This window comes from Carlito syrichta, unplaced genomic scaffold (assembly GCF_000164805.1).
Source record: "Carlito syrichta isolate Samal-C Ts95f unplaced genomic scaffold, Tarsius_syrichta-2.0.1 Scaffold101910, whole genome shotgun sequence".
Taxonomy (NCBI): domain Eukaryota; kingdom Metazoa; phylum Chordata; class Mammalia; order Primates; family Tarsiidae; genus Carlito; species Carlito syrichta.
The window spans coordinates 91,628-114,821 of NW_007046006.1; the positions used below are offsets into that span (position 1 = coordinate 91,628).

General features: G+C 44.3%; 2 protein-coding genes across 2 annotated transcripts in view; one reads left to right on the forward strand and one right to left on the reverse strand.

Moving 5' to 3' along the window:
* Positions 1-4,114, forward strand: part of TIMP4 (TIMP metallopeptidase inhibitor 4) — a 7,930-nt gene extending 3,816 nt beyond the window's left edge. Inside the window, exons 4-5 of the mRNA XM_008064536.2 lie at positions 1,654-1,778; positions 2,995-4,114. Of these exons, the coding sequence (XP_008062727.1) occupies positions 1,654-1,778; positions 2,995-3,192 (323 nt within the window). The 3' untranslated portion in view covers positions 3,193-4,114. The remainder of the gene's footprint in view (positions 1-1,653; positions 1,779-2,994) is intronic.
* SYN2 (synapsin II) overlaps positions 1-14,748 on the reverse strand; it is a 50,509-nt gene extending 35,761 nt beyond the window's left edge. Inside the window, exons 1-4 of the mRNA XM_021715566.1 lie at positions 14,695-14,748; positions 13,341-13,432; positions 10,590-10,746; positions 5,113-5,202 (exon numbers count right to left, since the gene is read on the reverse strand). Coding sequence (XP_021571241.1) covers positions 5,113-5,202; positions 10,590-10,746; positions 13,341-13,375 — 282 coding nt within the window. The 5' untranslated portion in view covers positions 13,376-13,432; positions 14,695-14,748. The remainder of the gene's footprint in view (positions 1-5,112; positions 5,203-10,589; positions 10,747-13,340; positions 13,433-14,694) is intronic.
* Between the last annotated feature and the right edge of the window lie 8,446 nt (positions 14,749-23,194).

The window sequence follows — 23,194 nt, forward strand, 5'->3', positions numbered from 1 at the left end:
CACGCCCGGCTAATTTTTGATTTATGGTAGAGATGAGGTCTCGCCAAGTTGCCCAGGCGGCTCTCGAACCCGCGGGCTCAGGCAATCCACTAACCTCAGCCTCCCAAAGGCATGGGATTACAGGCTGAGCCACCGAGCCCGGCTTCCTTTGTTCTTATACTGCACTTTATGTATAATCACACAATAGTGTAATTTTTGCCAAATTATCTATGTCATTCGTCTTTAAGCTCCTTGGGGGCATAAATTTTGCCATTTATTTCTGTATTCCTGGTACTAGATCACAGTATTTGCTCAATGAGTAAACGATCGAGTGACTGACGTTCTAAAAGAGGTGTGGGCTTGCATGGTCAGGGATGGCATGGTCAGGGATGGCTTAGAAGATGAGGCAGTACTGAAAAGAAAGGTGAAAAGGAGTTTCATAAGTAAATAAGGAGAACTTTTCTATGGGAAAGGGGAAAGACTCACCAAAATATATATCCATAGGGCAGGAGATTGACCTAAGGAGATATTGGGAAGAACTGGAAAGAGGAAGGGACCTACTATTTACTGAACATCTTCTGTGGGTTCACAACTGTGCTGGGAACTTTATGGATATTCTCTAATTTAATCCTGACAACAACTTTATTTTTATTCTTTTGAATCAGAGTCTTACTCTGTCACCCAGGCTGGAGTGCAGTGGCCTGCTGCTCATGGCCATTGCAGCCTCGACCTGCTGGGCTCAGGCAATGAGGTTAATAAAGTTGTTGTTGGCCAGGCTCAGTGGCTCAAGCCTGTAATCCCAGCACTTTGGGAGGCAGAGGTAAGAGAATTGCCTGAGTCTGTGGGTTCAAAACCAGCCCAGGCAACTTGACAAAACCTCATCTCTACAATAAATCAGAAAAATTAGCTGGGTGTGGTAGTGCATGCCTGAAGCCTGAAGCAGAAGGATCGCCACATCCCAGTAGGTCGACACTGGGGTGGCTGTGAGAGTGCCACAGTACTCCAGCCTGGGCGACAAAGTGAGACTCTAACTAAAAAAAAATAAAAGATCATATAGCTAGTGATAGAAAAGGAGGAGGGTCCCATCCAGAGTCTGAATTCAAAGTCCACATTCTTCTCTTGTACCATGCTAAAGTAAAAGATCTTCACCAAATCCTACAACTCTGCCTTATATTAAAGAGATTATAATCTATAATCTCTTTGTAATAAAGATTAAAGGGAAGGCCAGGCACAGCGGCTCATGCCTATAATCCCAGCACTTTGGGAGGCCAAAGTGGGAGAACTGTTTGAGCTCAAGAGTTTGAGACTAACCTAGGCAACATAGCAAGACCTCATCTCTACAAAAAATGCAAAAATTAGCCAGGCAGGGTGGCATGCCCCTGTACTCCCCAGCTATTCAGGAGGCTGAGGTGGTAAGATTGCCTGAACCAGAAGATTGTGGCTGCAGTTAGCTGGGATCACGCCACTGTACTCCAGCCTGGACAATAAAGTGAGACACTGTCTCAAAAAAAAAGATTAAAGGAGTTTATCTGGTCCCTTCATTGAGCTCCTTGTCATCACTGCCACCAAAGAGCCATTATAGATGCTGCAGTTCTGGGTTCTTCAGAGACCTGGGCCTCTGGAACTCAAGAGTTGCTTCCTGACACTAGACTCTCTTCCATCTCTCCCTTGAAGGTCAGGTCCTCAGTGATGGAAAAGTCTTCATCCATCTGTGCAACTACATCGAGCCCTGGGAGGACTTGTCCTTGGTGCAGAGAGAAAGTCTGAATCATCACTACCATCTGAACTGTGGCTGCCAAGTAAGGGAATGTCCATTTCCAAGGTCTCTGGGGAATGAGGGTCTTGAACCTTTTGGCCTCGCTCTTTATATATTTCTTCATTCATGCATGCATTTATTCACTTACTTGCTATACTGTACTTGAGATCTGCCATGGATCAGGCACTGTATGAAACTGAAGATGAGAAAGCAACACAGTCCACAGGGCCTGATCTCAAAGTACTTACATTTTGGTTGGGAAAGCATTCATCATGTAAAGCAGACTGAGGTGACAAGTAATACAGACACTCTTTTAAGAGAGTCTATTATTTGCCAGCCCTGTGATAGTCAATTTATTTTATTTTATTATTTTATTTTATTTTGAGGTGGAGTCTCACTCTGTGACCCAGACTGCAGTGCAGTGGCCGCTCCTGGCCACCGCAGCCTCGACCTGCTGGGCTCCGGCGATCCTTCCGCCTCAGCCTTCCAAATAGCTACAGGCGACGGCTGCTACCACACCCGGCTCATTTTTTTATTTTATTGTAGAGATGAGGTCTTGCTGCCCTGGCGGGTCTCGAACCCGCGGGCTCAGGCAATCCACTCACCTCAGCCTCCCAAAGGTGCAGGATTACAGGCTGAGCCACCGAGCCTGGCTAAGATTTCCATTTTAAGGTGAAGAAATTAAAGCTCTGGGAAGTAAAGTGACTTGTTCAAGGTCAGTGATAGAGTAAGGTCCCACAGGACTGTCTGACTACAGAGATGCCCTTAGATAGGCATTACTGCATGTGGGGAGATTAGGGGAAGGATAATTCAGGGGGAAAGGTTGGAGACTAGGAAGAGCTTCTTAAGAAAGGGGCCATTTAAGGCCAAGTGTGGTGGCTCACACCTGTAATCTCAGCACTTTGGGAGGCCGAGGCGAGAGGATTGCCTGAGTCCAGGGGTTTGAGTCTAGCCTGGCAACTTGGTGAGATCTCGTCTCTACAATAAATCAGAAAAGTTAGTTGGGCGTGGTGGTGCATGTCTGTGGTTCCAGCTATTTGGAAGGCTAAGGTAGAAGGAGCTCCTGAGCCTAGCAGGCCAAGGCTGCAGTATCTATGAGCATGCTACTGCACTCCAGTCTGGGTGACAGAGTGAGACTCTTACTCCAAAGGGGGGGGGAGTGGCATTTGAGATAGGCTGCAAGAATATGTAAGTCTCTGAAAGGTAGCAATGGAAAAAGGACACTTGCTCACTTTGATGTTGTTTGGCCATGACTTTAGATCACTACCTGCTATACGGTGCCCTGTATCATCTCGGCCCCCAATGAGTGCCTCTGGACAGACTGGCTGTTGGAACAAAAGCTCTATGGGTATCAGGCCCAGCATTACGTCTGTATGAAGCTTGTTGATGGCACCTGCAGGTGGTACCAAGGCTACCCGCCCCTCAAGAAGGAGTTTGTTGACATCATCCAGCCCTAGTAGGGACCAATGACCACCACATCCCTTCAAGAGTCCTGAAGTTCAAGCTAATCTTCATCCCCTGTGGAGCTCTGGCCATCACTGCCTGCCTCAATGCTGCCAGCCAATGAGAAGTGCCAAGTGTCTGATCAGCATCAGGGCAGAGATGGGACATGTTACAGCTTGTGGCCAAGATCCCAGGTCAGACCTGTTAAAGGATAGGGAAGATAGCTTGACTTTTCTGTCCTTCCCTCAGTCCTTCTCCCCTGCTTCCCAAACCCCATTAGCCTAGCCTTGTACCTGTTACTGAAAGCATTTATTCTGGCTTAGTTTGTTTTCCAAAGCCAGGAAAAATGTGTTTTCCTTTGCCTTAACTGATATGATAGGGGAGAAATTGTGAATGTTACATATATGAGATGATGTATCTTTGTGATGTACAATACCAGAAGGTAGGCTGACAGTGTCATTAACAGGCTGATTGGCAGGAATGAAAAGAACAACATACTATGGCTGTGTATCCTCTACTCCTCCTGTCTCAACTCATCCTAATCCTTAGATACACTTTCATCTGTTTAGGGGAGAGACAGGAATCACTCAATGTGAGAGCTAGAATGGCCCAATCTCCCTCCCCATGCTCTAATCCCCTCTATACCATTCCTGGCAGAGGGTCTGGCCCAGTAGCGCACCTCTTTGAACAAGAATACACTTATTGTCTAAGAATAAGTTCTGTCTCTTCAGGCCAACTATTCCTAATGCCTTCAAGGTTTTGCTTCTGCCTCTTTTAGATTACGAATGAACTTTGAACCCCAAAGAGTCCCTGCACCCTTCAGCTCAGTCCCCTCACCACTGTGTCTTGTGCTCCCTGAAATCTCCAACCACAAGCCCCTTTGTGGTCCTCACCCTCTGCAGGGCTTCCTGGCTCTCCTTGAAAGGGAAAGTCCTGATGTTTTTCTCTAGGATTTATTAAGGACAAGGGCTTAAAATTCCAGATCATCTCTCTGGGGAAGCTCTGGCAAAGATGATAGAGATAGTTTTTTTCAAGACCCAAGGTTGTTTTTTACATGCGGTCTGCTGGCAAGCAGGACCACACACAAGAAGGCTCTTGATTTGCAGAAAGGTGCAAATAGAGATCCCTTTTCACAAAGGGAGTGGGAGTGGGAAAAAACACAATCTCTGTTCCCCTTGGAACACTTTAGCAGAGAGTTTCCATTGGTAGGTTAAGCAGGATTACCAACTGGTTACACCAGTCTAAGGCAGAAGGTGTTGGGAAGGGAAGAAGAAAGGAGTTTAAGCTCTAGTTAGCCATGGAGGAAAAGCATTAACAACAGCCACCTTACCAACCAACCATGCTGTTTCTCTGTGCCATCTCATATCCTAGGATGGCCTCAGAGAAGGCATAGTGTTGCCTTTATCACAATCTTAAGGGAGCCAAGAAAATAGAAGAGTCTAGTGAATAATAATAGGAGCAATACCTTATACCTGAGGAGTGCTTCACACTTTTCCAGAAGGTTATTACTTAAAGAATCTCATTTGAATTTTACATGTGCCATATTAGATATCCTGGTCAGGGATTATTATGCCCACTTGACTGTCCAATTGGAAGCTGCACATAGTAAGGAAACGTAACTTGTCTAATGACATGTGGCAGAACTAGAGCTGGAAGCCAAAGCAGTGAGATCTTCTGATTGTGGGTCCAGAGGTTTATTACTCTCTCAGCTTGATTAAACTGTTCCAGTTTCTGCTCTTTCCTATTCTGTCTCCAGAATTTGACAAGAGGCTAAAATCCAGTGATTCCAACCCCACAAAGCAGCTCCACAGCTCCACCCCAGTGAAGTCTTTGGGGCTGAGATGTCAAGGCCCTCAACAGAGCCCCTCAGTCACTGTGTGGCTAAGCTCGAATGAAAACAGCAGAGAGACTACCATCCCCACTCAGCCACCTACCATCTCTTTGTGGTTGGGGTAGTATGTCTGTTCAATGAGTGGGAACTTTTCTCCTCCCAGTGTCTTGTAGATGGCCACCAGCTGGGCAAACTGCAAAAGAAAAACAAATGTTTCAGCTTATCTAAGATGAAATGTCAATCCATCAAACAAATATTTATTGAGCATTTGCATTGTGGATGGCTTTGTGCTAAGCACTTTGAGGACAGAACTGAAGTGTATAATTCCTATTGTCAAGGAACATATGCTTTAGCTGGGAAAGGAAAGAGAGTGAACTAAAATTTGTCCATTACCTTACTCAGTTTTAATGGTATCTCATTCAATTCGTCTATCAAATTGATGAAATAGGTATATTGCCATCTTCATTTTACAGATGGGGCCCAGAGAGGGTAGAAAACTTGCCTAAAGTCACAGAGCTGCAAAAAGGTGAAACTGGGATTAAAATTAAAATTTCTAACTCTGAACACCTGCATCTCTGAACTATGGCAAGAGATGAAGCTGGATGAGTAACATGAGTCAAGTCTTGGAATTTCAAATACCAGGCAAAGGAATTATGAATTTTTCCTATAAGCAGTAAGGAGCCACCAACAGTTTGAGCAGGGGGCATCTTGTATGAAGCTGTTTGTTCTTCAGGAAGATTTGGAGGGTCATGGCATGCAGAATAGACAGGTCCAGTCTTTCTGGAACTTACTACCCAAGGATGGAATTTACTGGACCCTTCACCTATGAGAAACTGGAAGAGACCCATGGGGAACACACATGGGTCGCATACTTACAATGTCAGTATTTAAAGACTTTTGGTACATAGCTAGACATTCCTCTTATTTTATTTTATTTTTTTTTTGAGTTGGAGTCTCCCTCGGTCGCCCAGACTGGAGTGCAGTAGCCGCTCCCAGCCACCGCAGCCTCGACCTGCTGGGCTCTGGCGATCCTTCCTCCTCAGCCTTCCGAGTAGCCGGAATTACTGGCATGTGCTACCACGCCCGGCTGATTTTTTGATTTATTGTAGAGATGGTCTCGCTGCCCAGGTGGGTCTCGAACCCGCGGCTCAGGCAATCCACTCACCTCAGCCTCCCAAAGGTGCGGGATTACAGGCTGAGCCACTGAGCCCGGCTCATTCCTCTTATTTTACAAATAAGGAAACTGAGGTCTAAAGCTGTCACTTGCCTAAGGTCACATAGTAGTTGAACAAGATTCATAACCAGGCTTCTGCATTCCCAACCCATAATTCTCCCTAGTCCTGCAAGTAGCTGCTTTTCAGGCTCTTCAGAGACCATGTTCTTCCCACAGGAAACTCAAGACTTTCCTGCTCAATTCATTTGTACCGATACCCACATACCCATCCTCAGTGCACTAGCAGCAGGAGAAATACTCTTCTCACAAGTGCTGCTAGATTAGTTCATACTCCAAGCCACCAATATCTGGAGCTACTAGAAGGGAAAGTTGTCAGATAAAATATATCAGAGAAAGAAAAGCTGAAACATTTTTCAAAAGCTCAGCTCCTATTTTCTATAAGGGATGTTGGGGGTCAGGGCAGTAAAAGCTCAGAACCAAGTTGTTAGAAAACCGGAGTCTTCTGGTTCTTGTTCTGCCTCTTAACTTGCCAGGTGTACTTGGGCAAATGATTTCTCTTCTTCAGACCTCATCTTCTTCACATATAAAATCAAAGGGTTTGACCAGTTCCTCAAACTTTGTACCATAAAGAACATCCTTTTGTTATATTTCCTCCCAAGCTCCACCATCAAACTACAGTTTAAGTGATCATCTATTGTGGCCCTTTTGTGTACAGACAGAGATATAATTTTCTAATTTTTGAAATGCTACAAAATATTAGAATTTCTGGGTCCTTCCCTTATAGTGACACACAATTGGTTACTCTGGAGCTCTAAGGGCTCCTCCAGGGCTGAAAGTATGATTCTTGAACTCTCGAGCCCCTAAGATTTTATTGTTGAGAGGGGCTTTAGAGAGTCTCTGAACCAGCTCTCCCATTTGACAAATGAGGAAACTGAAGCTAGAGAAGTGAAGAAAAGAATAGGCTCCCAGATCACATCTGGAACTGGGGGTCTTTTGTCCTTGACCAGCACTTTTTCCATTGTACCCTGCTGTCATTACCATTCTCTGGTTCTTCAATTTGCTTTGACTGTCAAAACTGGCTCCTCAGACCTTTTCTGCCTTCTCTGATTCTCCCCACCACCTCATCTGACCGTTAAGCCCTGCCTGCCCACCTGGGCCCAGCTGGACTCTTGCTATGCCTCTGGATACCTGCCTGGGCTCCTGAGGCTCTCCAGCATCCCCAGGGAGCTGATGCCAGCTCTGCCTAATGACCTCTGTCCTGCTACAGCCCACATTCTGGCATGACACCAAGGTATGTGGGGCCCTATCTTCCCAGCATGTGGGGGAGTTACACAGACACCACATGGATGCCAGGACAGCCTGCGGCAGACTCCCAGAGCCCTGGGACAGCCAACACTATAATGGCAGCCAGTTCCCAGGCTCCAGTTGGTTCTCAGGGAGCTCGCCCTGATATTCAACAGCCTGTCTACCCAATATCCAGCAGTCCCTGTCTGCTCAAGACACTGGGCTTGACATCTAACTCTTGCCACTTTGGAAACTTAGATTAAGTCACAGGCACACAGTGATCAATTAAACAATGTAATATCTGATAAGAGCTATTTCTTCTATGCACAGACAAGAGAATTAATTTGGGAGCTGGGAATGCTGTTGGCAGTTAATAGGAAGATATGTTTGCTATAATCACTTATCCAATGAATCGGGAAAGAGTTCTTGGAAGAAATGGGATTTTGGGGTTTTTTTTGAGTCGGAGTCTCACTCTGTTGCCCAGGCTGGAGTGCAGTGGCATGCTCACAGCCACCTCAGCCTTGACCTGCTGGGCTCAGGCAATCCTTTTGCCTCAGCCTTCCAAATAGCTGGAATCGCAAGTGCACACCACCACACCTAGCTAATTGTTTTGATTTACTGTAGAGATAAGGTCTTGCCATGTTGCCCAGGCTGGTCTCAAACTTATGGGTTCAGGCAATCCTCTGGCCTCTGTCTCCCAAAGTGCTGGGATTACAGGCATGAGCCACCACACCACACCAGACTAGAAACGAGATTTCAATATCGGTTTGAATAATGTGTTATTTCTATCCCTCCTGTAAATTAAATGCTTTAATTTAATTCTGATGCATTTGTCTCCCCAAAAAACCCAGAAAGACTGACAAGAATTTGAGATAAATTTACAGCAATAAAGGATGGTGCCATTCTTGCTTTCTCTGGAATTCTGCCTTCACTGACAAGTCTACTTCTGCTTCCAAAATCCCAGTGGCCTGCCCTGATCAACTTCACAAACAACAGTTGTACTCAGAGACACAGTAGTGCAAGGTAGAGCTTTTCCAACTCAACTGAGGCCTCTCCTCACTCCAAGAGCAGCCATAGTGAAGATATTTAGAAACATGAACCAAAGTCATCATCTCAGAGGAGCCTTCCCCTGACAGTCACCAAATTTGTCCACTCGCAGTAACAGGCAGAGAACAGTGTATAAAATGTAATCTGAGTGGCAGCTGTTTAGTGAAACTGAAGGAAGAACTTGGTGTCTGGCCAGGGAGCCCTACTGTTTTCATGCCATGCCCAAGACAATGCACTGGGATTGTGAATGGATGAGAGTGTGACCCCTCACCAGAGCCCAGATCCCAGGAGGGGCAAAGCCCTAGGTACAGGCTCTCCCTTGCTCCTTTCCTCCCTGTCCTCTGGCACAGTTTAGGAAAAGAAAACATGGAAGGAGTTTCTTTAAGAGATCTCAAATACTGTGAGACTGTAACAATTAGGCTGTCAAAGTAGTGGCAGCTGCTACTATTATGCCTAGTTTGTGAACAAAGAAACTGGGGCATAGAAAGGTCTAGTCAGAGTGTTGATAAGTAGTGAAATCACCCAGAAAAAGCAGATAATAGCAGAATCACACTGTGTGACTATGAGGGAGCCAAATTCTGACAAGTATTTGGGGTGGGGTGGGTTAGGTTATGTGTGCAATAGAAGCCTGTGCCACTGGGGAGAAAGAGGAGGTCCCCCAGAAAAGACACTTGGTGATAGTCTCATGTGTGTTTTTCTGTGACTGGCAACACACTCAAATCACACAATCCTTCTAACCTTCTTCTGCAGAACTCCAGGATCCCAGATGCCTTAGGCCAAACAGGGGGAAAGGCTGAACTGAACAAGTGGGCCTTGGGAACCCAAGACCTTCCTTAACCATGGCAGCTCCCAGACTTTCTTACTCCTTGTCCATTGCTCTTTCTCTTTCACTCTCAGGTCTCCCTGGCTTCCAAAGGAACAAAGAAGCTGTTAGTTCAAGTGTGAAAAAAAGATCAAGAGCAGAAGTGATAGATCTGTTTGGTTTAAAAAAATACACACACACACACACACACACCCCCTCTTCATCTCCCTGAGTGGTAGAGAAGAGCTCAGAATTCATAAACTTCACAATTAGCCACCAGTGCTAGGAACCTTGGCAATCCAGTGTAAGTGATAGCTGAAGTTTGAAATTTGCAAAACAAGATGAAGAGGATGTGATCAGGAGCAGGTGTTTCCTTCCAAGAGGGCCAGCCTGGAGCAGCAGAGCCAGCAGAGGAGTTAGGTCACCTCGGCAGTCAATGTGGAAGACAGAGTGTCCCCAAAGCCATCACAGGTCTCTCTTCCTCCTAGCCCCACTTTTGCTCTCTGCCTAAAGTTTCCATTGCCATCCCAGATTTCTACATCGGCCAAGGGAGAGAAAACCAGACCAGCTTCTCCCTCACATAGCAGCCTGATCTACATGAGAGGCAGTGTGCTGCAGAGAAATTCTGGCTCTATAACTTTGGCAAGTTACTTCTTCCTTTCTGGGTCTTGTTTCTCTGTAAAAAGTGATAATAATGGCAAGAATGCCTTCCTTGCAAGGTTATTGTGAAGATTAAATGAAATTAATATAGAAAAATCTCAGAAGTTGGCACTATATAGTAACTTGTTTTCTACTCCTTACTTTTATTCTTTAATTTTCACATCTTTACCATGAAGGGGTGAGATTTGATAGCCTCCAAGGGAACTTCCAGCTCATATAAGTGATTCATATGTATGTGGAGAAATCTCATTTTCAGGTTGTTGAAACACTTGGTAGGACTCTGTCACTAACATTGCTCTGAGTTGGACCATTTCCCTGGTCCATGGGCTCAGGCCTTTCCACTAGTTAGATCATTCTAAGAGACAAAAAAGAGGCATGGAATCTTTGTTGTGAGACCAAAGGTCCACTGTGCAGCAAAGGGACCCTGTGACATGTGGCAATGTGCTATTGCCATGGGCTGCCCTACCCCACCTCCCAGCTGAAGTTCATCTTATATCCTCTCAGCTAGTGCCTACCACATATCTTGAGGACTGGTAGGCTCTCCTGGGGGATTGGGAGATGCAGGGGCTGGATCCTACCCTTTTACCTGGGGGAAAGGGGAAGCCTCACTCACCACCCATGGCTTGTCACAGAAGTTGTAAATGGATTCCAGTGAGTTGATGCTGGGGAGGCCTGCATACTGCATGCCAATGATCAGGTGGCGGAAGTCCTCGTTCTCCGCCATGCCAAATGCATGCTGCCGGATGAGCACAAAGTCTGGCCGGAAAGACCTGGTGAGAATATAGAGGCAGGTTTGCCATTAACCAGCACTTCAGGCTGTACATTATTTTGTCTCCTGTTTCCAAAGCCCAAAACAAGGAAGAGGGTTTAGGGACCACCTAGTCCAAGCCTCTTGTTTTATTATCATTATTACTATTATTATTAAATAATTAATTCGTTTTTAGAGTTGAGGTCTCACTCTTCTGTCCAGGCTAGAGTGCGGTGGCACAATCATAGCTTACTGCAGCCTCAAAATCCTGGGCTCTAGCGATCTTCCTACCTCAGCCTTCTAAGTAGTTAGTACTGCAGGAACAAGCTACCATGCCCGTAATTTTTTTATTTTTTGTAGAGACAGGGTCTTGCTATGTTGCCCAGGCTGGTCTTGAACTCCTGGCCTCAAATGATCCTCCAGCCTTGGCCTCCCAAAGCACTGGGATTATAGGCATGAGCTACCGTGCTGTGCCTGGTCCCCTCGTTTTATTAAGCTTGTTCTTTTCCAATCCAGGAAATGAGGTATTATGGCACTTTCCAAAGGAGATTTGAGAAACAGATTTCTGAAATTCTCTATTCCTTTAAACTAAGCATTGCCTTTTTCTAAGGTACAAATACCCTCAGAAAGTTAGAAATATTTTTACACTCTCATACCTTAAGCGAAAAATATTTTTCCCTTCTCTCATGGGGCAGTATAAGAGCATGAAGCTCCTCGTGGCTTTAGAGTTAGTGCTCAAAGCAGGTCTCAAAAAAACTGAAGACAACAGATAGCACTTGGCTGCCTCGCCACACTGTCATGGAGGCCCCTGATCTCAGTGTCCTATTCTGACTCCTTAAAGCTGCTCCTTAAAATAGGCAATGCCCTCATCAGGCCCCTGGGAGAGCAGGGGACCAAGCTGGCTGAGGACAGATGCCAGACTTCCCAATGTTATTCTTCCAAAGCGGACGCTAGGGAGGGGTACAAATATTTTTCGCAGAACTGAGGTTGAGCAACGGCTACAGGAAGCATTGAGGGAACAGAATGTTCCCATGCATGGGAAAGCGCCTGCATTCCACCTCTAGCCAGCAAAGCTTCTAGCCATGGCTGTTTCATAGCACTAGGGCCCCTGTCTTTGTGTCCTCGCTTCAGAAGAACCCCGCCTTCCCAGGCAGTCAGTCCTGTGGCAGCATCCGCCCCCAAGGCTCTAAGGCTCGGCAGTTTCATATGATGCACAGTGACCTACTTGGTTCTCTGCCCAGGCAGCCATCCACCCTCAGCCTCCAGCCCCAGTCCTACCCAGGCTCAGAGATCAGTCTTTTAAAGTAGCAGTTGAAGGAGCCCTTCTTGGTTGCTCAGGGGACTTAGCATCAAAGTCAACATGGCATCTGTCAGAGCTGTTCTGATCTCCTTGTGCCCCAGATCTGGGAAGCTAGCTCCAGCTGTATGCCTGAGGTCAAACTCTAACCTTATATCCTAGTTATAGGAATTGAGCTTTACATTTGTGGCCAGGCCCTAAATTCCTGCATTGGTACCTGGAAAGGCTTGTCTTATTCTTGCCCAATCACCCCCAGTGCCTGACTACTGGATCTTTCTGTGACTACCAGCTTGTATGCATGTATTCCCATGACTCACTCTACCTGTAGTTGGAGAAGTCCACTGATTCTCTCTTGTAGGATCTACCTGAGCTGACTCCCCACTTGGAAGGACATCTCTTTTTCTGCCTTACTTGTTGCTCTCCATACCCAGGCTGGATGGTCCAGCTCACACTTGCTGTTGCTGGCTTCCACAAACACAGTCTGGACTCTCCTGTCGCTAACCCAGTTCCTTTTGGACAATGGAAACCTCAGTGTCAGGCACTGCTGACTGAGGTGGGGAAGAGGGTGAGGTGAAGACTTTTTGCGCAGAACAAGACTGATGTCTGAAAACCTGAAGCCACGCTGAACTCCTGGGAAAAATAATACTGCAAACCTTTTCCTTTCATCAGGAATTCTCAGTACCTCCTTCCCGGAATTGTTGTATGACAACATCACATCTGTAAGGCACCCAGCATACCACCTGGCATGTAAATGTTGAGTAATTGCTAATTTCTTCCACCCACAACGTCTCTTCCAACCCTAGGTTTTCCTCTCATAAGTTGCTAGGGATGAGGAACACAGAAAGAACACAGGGCTGAGAGTCAAGAGTACTCACACAGAACACAGGGCTATGCCACAACTCACTGGGTGATTCTAAACAAATCAGTGTAAAATGGAGTGCTGAAACATATCAGATATTTTCAAACTTTGTTTTAAATCATGGAACCCTGTTTTCCAGGGGAAATGTATGCAGAGATACACAGTGCACAGAGCTGCGCTGACTGAAGTGGCTGGGGGAGGCATCCTGGAGGGAATTCAGTTACCCCCACGTGAGCTCTGAGTTACTTTCTCTACCACTGAACTAAGAACTCCCTGAAGGCAGGAACTGGCTTTCTTTGCCTTCTCTACCACTGTTGCACAGCACAGACCAGTAGGTTCTGTACACCATACATAACACTGCTTATCTCACTCTAACACTTGACTTAGAAACCACCTCTTCAAGCCTAAGTAGTAACTCTGGAGACAGTAACAATGACCCTGAGAATAGGAAGGCCCTTACCGGACAACCTTTGTGCCATTCCGGAGGACCTGCATATCCACAGCATAGGTCCCATCTGCATGGGCCACCAGGTTGAGCTCTGAAAATTCCGCCTGGAAAATAACATTAAAGCAGTAAGTTCACAGTCTTGACTGTCAAGTTCTCCACATAGCAGCAGCAGCAGCCCCACACTAAACATTTATTTACTGTTTTTAAAGCATTTTCACATATTACTTTCATTTAGTTCTCATAGCAACCCTGTGAAGCAAGTGAGGCAGAGATAATTATTATCCCAAAGGAGGAAACTGAGCCTCAGAGGAGGTAAGTGACTTTTCTGGACAAACAAAATTTATTGTTGGCAGATTCAGGAGCAAAACTTGAGTTTTCTGACTTCCAGACCAGCATCCTTTGTGCTGCCTCTCTACAGAGCAAGAATATGGACTGGGATAAATGTCCCCTTTATCAGTTTCAACATAAAAGTACTAGGTTTCAGTTTAGGCAACTGGGGTTTAGTTCTACTCTGCCCCCAGTTAGCTGCACAAAATGTTAATCAAGTTACTTGTCTTCTCCGGGTTTCAATTTCACCAATTTATAAAATGGGAATAATCTTTATCAACCCTATCTATCTAACAAGTTGTTTTAAAATAGGAAAATACTCTGTAAATTATAACACTCTGTATAATGAGTGAGTAACTTCTTTAATTACATGCATTGTTCAAACTGAACATTCTCCTCCCCAACAAATGGACCTAACCACCTATTAATTACAAAGCAAGAGACAAAGAAAGATTTTTTTAAAAATGAGTCTTTCAGAGCTTCACTGTGTTTAAAAAAAAAAAAAAAAAAAGGAGGTGTTCTTTTCTAAGTTCTCTCTGAAGTATAACCTCAGGTAGCCATCAATGGAGTCAGCACACCTGAATGGCAGACATGTACCTTCCCAGAAATATCTTGCAACCAACAATATAGAGGTGTGGCCAGTGTCCTGGGAAGACATTCCTCTAAGGCTTTCCTCAGCCTGGGCACCTTACACGGCAAGCGGGCCCTAAGGGCCATATTGCTTGCCCCTCTACAGACAGTAGAACCAAGAAAAGGAGTCAGAGAAATGAAAAGATGCAGCCTTCAGGACTATTTCTCACAGAAAGAAAGGAAGAAAGAGAGGGAGGGAGGGAGAGAGGGAGGAAAGAAGGAAAGAAAGAATGAAAGAACGAAAGAAAGAAAGAAAGGCCCCAAGGAAAAGGTGAGAGAAAGGAGATGCAGAGCCCAGAACTCAATGATGGACACTGTACTCCACTCAGCAGAACTAGATGGTTCACTCTGAGCTGCCAAGAGGCAATGGTGATGACGCAGATGCAACTCTGGGCTTCAGGCTGATTACCTGCTCCACCTTGATATCATAATCTCCAAGGACTTTTTTGCCCCGAAAGCACTTGGCCCTGGAGAAAGGAAAAAACCCACACAAATTAGTTTTGTACAAGTATTTGCAATCAGACATTTACTATCACAAAAAAGAGGTCCATGGCAGACAGAACTCCAGAATGAGGGTCAAAAGACCTGGGTTCTGACCCTCAGACTTCTTAGGATCACCATGAGACTTCACATAAACTACTTCCTCTCTTTAACCTCAACTAACTAATCCAAAGCACCCTTTCACACTCAGGTTTTGTGATTTCATGAAAACATCCCTGGCCTTTTGGCCACAAAAAGAGTCCAGAAGTAGGAATTTCCCCAATGTTAATTCTTAGTAAAGACATGGTCAGTCTTATATATCTCTATACTTTCCTTATCTTCCCTGATCCTACATTTCACTCTGATTTCTAGTTGGTTTTCCCCTTGGATTTTTAGTTTTTAAAGAAGTTGCTATCACTTTACCACTTTACACCTATACAAAAAGGATCTGAGGCAATTAATAATTAAAAAATATAATAAAATAAGGATTAAATAATAATCAACAAATGAAAGGGAGTTATGCCAAAAAAAAAGGTGAAGAGACTGAGGAAAACTACTGCAACTGAACATAAAACTTATCCTGTACTTCTGAGCAGTCAAGAAAATGAGTCAAGCTGAGTTACACAGTGCACAGTATCTTCATAACAGTGCACAGTCTGTTATGAATCTTTACATTAATGCATTAATGGCATCGGACTATGTTTATATTTATATTAATTCCTGTCTTGCTTCTAACCTACATTCCCTACATTCTATTTGTAAAAAGGGCCTTTCCACACTATGCCTGTTGGCTAGGTCAGGCTTGCTTTTTCAGTGCTTAAAATTTCCAACCAGCGTATTTCACTGGGGGTTTTCTGACAGTCTCTCCCCAAAAGAAAGGAATATACCAATATTTATTGGGCATAACGTTCTCGGAATTATATGCTAGCTGCTTTCAAGAACATCTCATTTAGTCTTTATAACAACTTACGAGGGAGAAGGTTCTTCATTTCATAGACAAAGCAATAGTCTGAAGAGGAAAATGGCATATTCAGGGACATGGAGCAAGTTAGTGACAGAGTCAGTGTTCACACCCAAGTCTGTAGGATTCCTATTCTATTGCCCTTCACACTGCACAACACTGTCTCCCTCTGCTGATTTATTCTCTCCATTTTCTCTCCCATCACTATAAAACTGACTTGCCATGTGTGCTGCATTGCTTTTTTTTTTTCCCATTTTCCTTCTACTCGAAAGGGACTTAATGGTGTTGTGAGCATGAGTCCCTCTACAAATACTTCCTACCCCAGTTCCTGTCAACTACCCAGGACGAGGCCAGGCTATTTCCTTTTCTCTATGGATTCTGGAACAGCCCGTTCTAGGAAGTTGTCATTTGTCCTATCCAAGTCCCTTGAAACCCTCAAATTGCTCCTCTGAGGCACTCAGCCATCCTGGAGCTGGATCACTAAAGTCCATCCCCCCACCTCTGCCCCAATTCCTTACTGCACTTCACATCAGCTTGCTTCCAGGACCCTGATCAACATTCACAGCTCAGCAAGCCCCTCGGGAAGGGGGCCTGTAGCATCCCTTTGGTTACTATTCCATCTGATTTATGGGTTTAACTAATTGAGTCTACACATGCCACTATCACTTCTCTGCAGACCTTGGGCTCTGTAGGTGTCTATCCATGACTATGAAAAGGAGGAATTGGAGTAAATGGCCCATGAGGTCTCTGGTGAAGTATGTCTACCTGGTTATCAACAATGCTTTTCTGATGCTTCCCCCTATCTTCCTGTCTCAAAACAGCTCTCTTTCTGTGAGGTAAATCTCAGCAACATGAACAATCACCTTTCATTCTGTATGATGCCTTGCATTTTCTTTTCTTTTTTTTGAAAACAGGATTTATTGAGAGGACAGTGTGAAGGAACCCGAATGGGTTGCCTGATGCCTTGCATCTTCCAAGCACATTCCTTGCCCTAATTGTTCCTCACTATTTTGTGAAGGAGCCAGGATAGATAGTGCTGTCCATTTGACTGATGAAAAAACGGAAACCTAGAACAGTTCAGTAATCTGCACCAATCACAGAAAAGTTCACAGGCATTAAGACTACAACTAAGAGTTTACATCTAGATGCCTACAGGCTGCCAAGCTTTCTAATTCACTCATTTATTTTGTGAGTTTTGAACACTGATATTGAAGTATATTTATAGATTCTGGCCGTGTTTATCTGCCACTTCCTGCACCTGCCCATTGACCAAGTTGGCTAATGAACTGTTTTCATGCCTTCCCCCCACCCCCACCTCTCCAGCTATCCTAAATGCCTTTTCCTTAAGGTAATTTGTCCTGTTGGAAATCTTTCGTTGTGTTTCCTGGCCCCAGGTCACTGACCTCTCTTGGCTCAGCTACAATCTTATAGAAAAAGAGCCAAGGTGGCAGGCAGATGGGGCACAGAGCCCTCTCCTGGAAAAGAAGCACATTCTCACTACTCAAGGTCCTTGGACATTTTGATTTCAGGTATTTTCATGAAAAATTGTGTAACTTGCTAGCAAATGACAGGAAGCACTTCCTGATGCTAAGAGAGAACTGGTAGGAGGCAGTGTGTTAGAATCCAGAGGTTTGCCACTGGAATCACAGTCTGCGGTATGTGTCCTAGTTGTACCCTTTCCTGGCTGTGTGGCATTGGGCAGGCGGTTTACATTTTTAAAAATAGGCCGGGATCAGTGGCTCAGCCTGTAATCCCAGTGCTTTGGGAGGCCAAGGCAAGTGGATTGCCTAAGTCTGCCGGTTTGAGACCCACCCTGGCAATCTGGCGAGACCTCATCTCTACAATAAATCAAAAATTAGCCGTGCATGGTAGCGCACACCTGTAGTTCCGGCTACTTAGAAGGCTGAGGCAGAAGGATCGCTGGAGCCCAGCAGGTCAAGGCTGCGTGGCCGGGAGTGGCTACTGCACTCCAGTCTGGGCGACAGTGAGACTCCAACTCAAAAAAAAAAATTTTTTTTTTAAATAGTACATCATATAGTTAAACCAATCAATTGATGTATCTATTTATCTTCAAAAGTATATAAAGACTAAAATGAAAAATAGCATCTTTTCTTTTCCCATTCTTCTCTTATCACACATACTTCTCATTGTCAATTGCAAGCATATACTTCCAGTGGGAGTAATATGTATGGATATATCTGCATACATATATGCTTCAAACATATACATATGGCATCAAGCTACATCAACTTTTTTTGAAAATTAACTTTGCTTTTTGTACTTAAAAATATGTTTCAGCGATATGCTTTCAGCACATGCTGATGGGCCTTTCTTTTTAATAGTTGCATGAAATTTCATTTAAAGGGTATATAGTAATATAACCCATACTTATTTGGTAAGCATTTAGATTTTTAGTTTCTTGTTTTTGAGTTGGAGTCTCACTCTGTTGCCCAGGCTGGCGTGCAGTGGAACACTCATGGCCACCGCAGCCTCGATCTGCTGAGCTCAGGTAATCCTTCTGCTTCAGCCTTCCAAGAAGCTGGAACTACAGGTGTGTGCCACCACACCTGGCGAACTTTTTGATTTATTGTAGAGATGAGGTCTCGCCAAGTTGCCCAGGCTGGTCTCAAATCCGTGGACTCAGCCAATCTTCTCATCTCGGCCTCCCAAAGTGCTGGGATTATAGATGTGAGCCATCACACCTGACCTTCTTACTTTTCCTATTACAAATAGTGCTTAGAAATATATCCTTAGCATAAATAATTTATTACAGAATTGCTGGTGCAAAGAATACACACAGTTAGGGTTTTTATGATACTGCCAGGCTGCCCCCAACACAAGAAAAAGAGGACACCACTCTCACCAGCACTTGAAAGTTTGGGGAAATTATTTCACTTTCCTTAGTTTTCCCACACAGTCCCTTGCGTAAGACAGGAACGGAGAAGGTGCTCGGTGGACTTTTGGATTGGCAGTCTTGTCAAATAAATCCAAACTAATCCCCTTATGTTCAATCCTAAACAGAACCCAATGTGTACGTTCTAAAAGCACAGACTAAAAATATCTGTGGTGCCTGTGTTGTCAATTTCCCCCTATTGTGACATTTTCTTAACAAGCCTAGCAGCTGAAGTTTTATGTGAGTTTAATGGTTTACAGCTTCCTTGATGGGCCAGGTAATGAACCATCTCCCCTTAATGCTAAAAATGAGTAGAAGCGTCTAGATTTAACTCCTATTGTGCAAGGAAGTGAATACCTTCATCACTTCCCATCCACCTACCAACTAGGGCTCGTGAGGCTAAGGAGCACGATTTCAGAGATTTCTCTTCTACCACCAACCACCTCAAAACTTGGCCCAAACCAGGCAAGCCCAGCTTACTCACGTTTCCTTTTATACATGGGGAAATAGAGAAAGAATTCTAGAAATAAAAGCCAGAGAAACTGACTCCGGGCCTACTTCTACCTCTGTGACCTGGGGCGTTTAACTGCTTCTCTGAGTCTTAGTTGGGTATTTTTAAAACAGGACTAATAATAATTTTAATAATAACAGTGAACACTCACTATGCATTAAACACTATTCCAAGTGTTTGATGTATCCGACATTATTTAAGAATATCTGGCTCGCAGATGGTTGTGAAGATTTAATGGAATCAGATGACATGAAAATGTTTTGGAAATGGAAACGTGAGGCAAACACAAAGTACTGTTAGCAAAATGCAGCAAATATTTATGCTGTTTTACTACCACTACAACCAATGTGGTTTCTTCCTTTTCTGAACGTTTATCACATTTATTGTCTGTTCATGATATCTGGCTCATAGTATTATCATCTGGTGCCATCTTTCAGAGTCAGTTATCTAAAAATCTAACACCCTTCCCTCACCTCCACCCTCAGACCACAAGATTATGTGATAATGCTTCAAAGCCAGTACTGTCCATATGTGAGTCCTGGATTTTCCAGAATATTTTGGATTTTAAGTAAAGATTATATCCCGTTGTCGGATTATATTCTCTGAGTTTAGGCCTGTAGAAATGGAATTATTGTGTCTATAAATTTCCAAATCCCTCACAGGGCTGTGGTTTAGTAGGTTCACAATCAGGACTTGCTTCTTCTTCATATTATTATTATTTTGAGCTGGAGTCTCACTCCATCGCCCAGGCTGGAGTACAGTGGCACATTCACGGCCACCCCAGCATCAACCTGCTGGGCTTCGGCAATACTTTCACCTCAACCTTCCAAGTAGCTGGAACTACAGGCATACGCTACCACGCCTGGCTAATTTTTTATTTATTGTAGAGACGAGGGCTTGCCAAGCTGCCTGGGCTGGTCTCGAACCTGTGGGCTCAGGCAATCCACCTGCCTCAGTCTCCCAAAGTGCTGGGATTACAGGCTGAGTTACCAAGCCCGGCCTGGACTTGCTTATTGACTAGAGATGTTAGGAGTAGTGATTTAGGCTGAACCAAAGAAAACCAGAAGAGGCCATCCTCAGGATGGAGTGGACTGAGTTTGTTTCTGCAGGCCCAGCCATCTTCTCCTCTCTTCTTATGTATGCCAATCCAGGGGGTCAAGTTCTTTCTTCCCTCTCTTTCCCCTCACAAAAATCTGCTTTTAATCTCTATCTACACTGGAGCTAAAGGACCTGGAAACAGCCTAGAGTATAAATCCTCCTCAGATGACTGAAATTTGCATAAGGATCAAACCTTAAGCTAGAATATGACAGCACTAAAGATGGATCCACAGGCTCCAGAAGGCATTTAGGGGGTTGAAGACTTTCTTAAGTGTTCTGGAAACATATAGTCCAGTACCTAGTAAATGCCTAGTGCTGATCTAGACATTTATCTCTAACAAGATGCGTAGTTTTTGGCTCTCACTGACTCTGACTCAGGCTTGTTTTTTCAATCAAACATCTCAAGGCTTCAAGAAGTTAGAAAATAAACTGGAAATAGTAGGATATTCCTATTTCCCACCCTACCTTAGGGTAAAATCAGCCTGCCTGTTTTGGTGAGAGTTTGTGAGCGCCTGCTGCCACCCACTGGCAAGATGTGTACTGCAGTTAATTGCAAGTCCCAGCTCACCCACCCACTGAACCAGAGGAATAACTGCAGAATCAACTCTTCTAGCCAGGAGTATCCCACCAGGTGCTTATTTGCTGCTCTGAAAAACCATGCCTGAAGAATAACTGTCTCTTCTAAAAAGCGTGCATCCACATACATCTCAACCTGAATAGCTGGCTTTTTGCAACCTATAGAAAGAAATGCTGTGGTTTGTCAGGAAATTCAGCGAAAATTTACTGAGCACCAAGTGGCAGGTGCTGGAAATAAAAAAATGTATTGTGGCCACCGAGTAGAGAAAGCACCATCTAGAAAAAGAGACCAATACCCATATGGTATATGGGTAGTCTACCTTTTCAACTCTTCAGATTTATGTCTAGTATTCACATTTCTACCTTTCAATCTTTTCCTTTAAAAAAATTAAAACACACAACTAAAACAACAATAATAGCAAGAGTTTCGTATAGCTGAGAGGAAAGTAAATTTCCTCTACCTTCAAAATAGGAAATATAAGCCTTCTCTGCCTCAAAGGTTAGGGGAGGGACAGAAACAAAAATAAAAGACTGTAATACAGGGCATAAGCTGTAGCTGAAGTATGAACACAGCACTATGGGAACCCAAAGGAGGGAGCAGTTCTCCCTTCCTGGAAAAATCCAGGAAGGCTCTACAGGGGCTGAGCTGGGTCTTAAAGAATGAGGAGGAATTAGCCACATAAGGAGGAGGAAGCAGATTTGCAAGGCCAAGGCAAAGACAGAGGCTTGAATGAGGCTCCAGGTACCACAGGGCCCAACGTACTGTTGGCTGAGCAATGAGAGTTGAGGCTCCTGAAGTGGGAGCTGGCAGACTGCACAGGGCTCAATGTCAGACCAAGTCATTGGGACTTGAGGGTTAGCTTCCAGAAGGTTTTTTTAAACTTTTCATTTTGGAAAATCTTATCAATAAATCACCATCATCTTGCCAATCCTTTTCATCTATTGCCCTCACTGCTTTTGTTGTTGGGACTATGGCTTGAGTGCTTTAAAGCAAATCCTAAACATCATGTTATTTCTGTCAATTTTTAAGTATTATCTCTAACTGGTAATGATTCTCATTTTTATTTTGAGTCAGCGTCTCACTCTGTCACCCAGGCTGGAGTGCAGTGGCACACTCATGGCCACTGCAGCCTTGACCAGCTGGGCTCAGGCGATCCTTCCACCTCAGCCTTCCAAGTAGCTGGAACCACAGGCATGCGCCATCACACCCGGCTAATTTTTCTTGATTTATTGTAGAGGTGAGGTCTCTCCAAGTTGCCAGGCTGGTCTTGAACCCATGGGCTCAGGCAATCCTCTGACCTCGGCCTCCCAAACTGCTGGGATTATAGGTGTGAGCCACCGCGCCTATCCTTTATTTTTTTATTGTGGCAAAACAAACATAGCAAAAATTTCCAGTTTTAACCATTTTTAAGCGTACACTTCAGTGGCATTAAGTATATTTACAATGTTGTACAACCTTCACCACTATCTATTTTCAAAACTTTTTTCTTTTTTTTTGGAGTGCAGTGGCATACTTAACGGCCACAGCAGGCTCAACCTTCTGGGCTTAGGTGATCCTTCCACCTTAACCTTCCAAGCAGCTGGAACCACAGACGTGCACCACTATGTATGGCTAATTTTTTAACTTATTGTAGAGATGCCTCCGTCTCCCAAAGTGCTGGAATTACAGGCGTGAGCCATCACATCCAGCTTCAAAACAGAAACTCTGTAGCTATTAAGCAATAACTGACCATTCCTCTCTCTCTCTCTCTCTCCTCAGTCTTGCCTAATCTCTAATCTACTTTTTGTATGAATTTGCCTATTCTAGGGTAGTGACTTTTTAAATATAAGTACCACGCCATTATTTCACCAAAAAACCCACCAATTTTTATTAACAACTTTACTCAAATACCACATATTCTCACATATAAGTGGGAACTAAACTAAGGATCTGCAGAGGCATATAGAATACTATAATGGACAGTGGAGACTCAGAAGGGGGAGAATGGGAAGGAGGGGAGGGATGAAGAATCACCTGCTGGTACTGTGTGTGCATGGGTGGAGGTGGTGGGTACACTTTAAAGCCCAGACTTCTTCACCACTATGCAAAGCATCCATGAAATCAAAAATCATTTATATCCCCTAAAGCTATCAAAAATTTTTTAAAAACTTTACTGAGTTTTCTCAACTGCCTCCAAAAATACTCTAAAAGATGTTAAACAAAGATATCACATGGTCAGATATGCCTAAGATCTGAGAGACATTTTTGTCTGGAATGTGGAGAAGACTGAAGGGAATGAGTCAGTGCTCGAGACCATTTCAGAAGCCGGTGCAGTAACTATATTTCAGGATTTGCTTTTTTTTTTTTTTGAGTTGGAGTCTCACTCTGTCGCCCAGACTAGAGTGCAGTG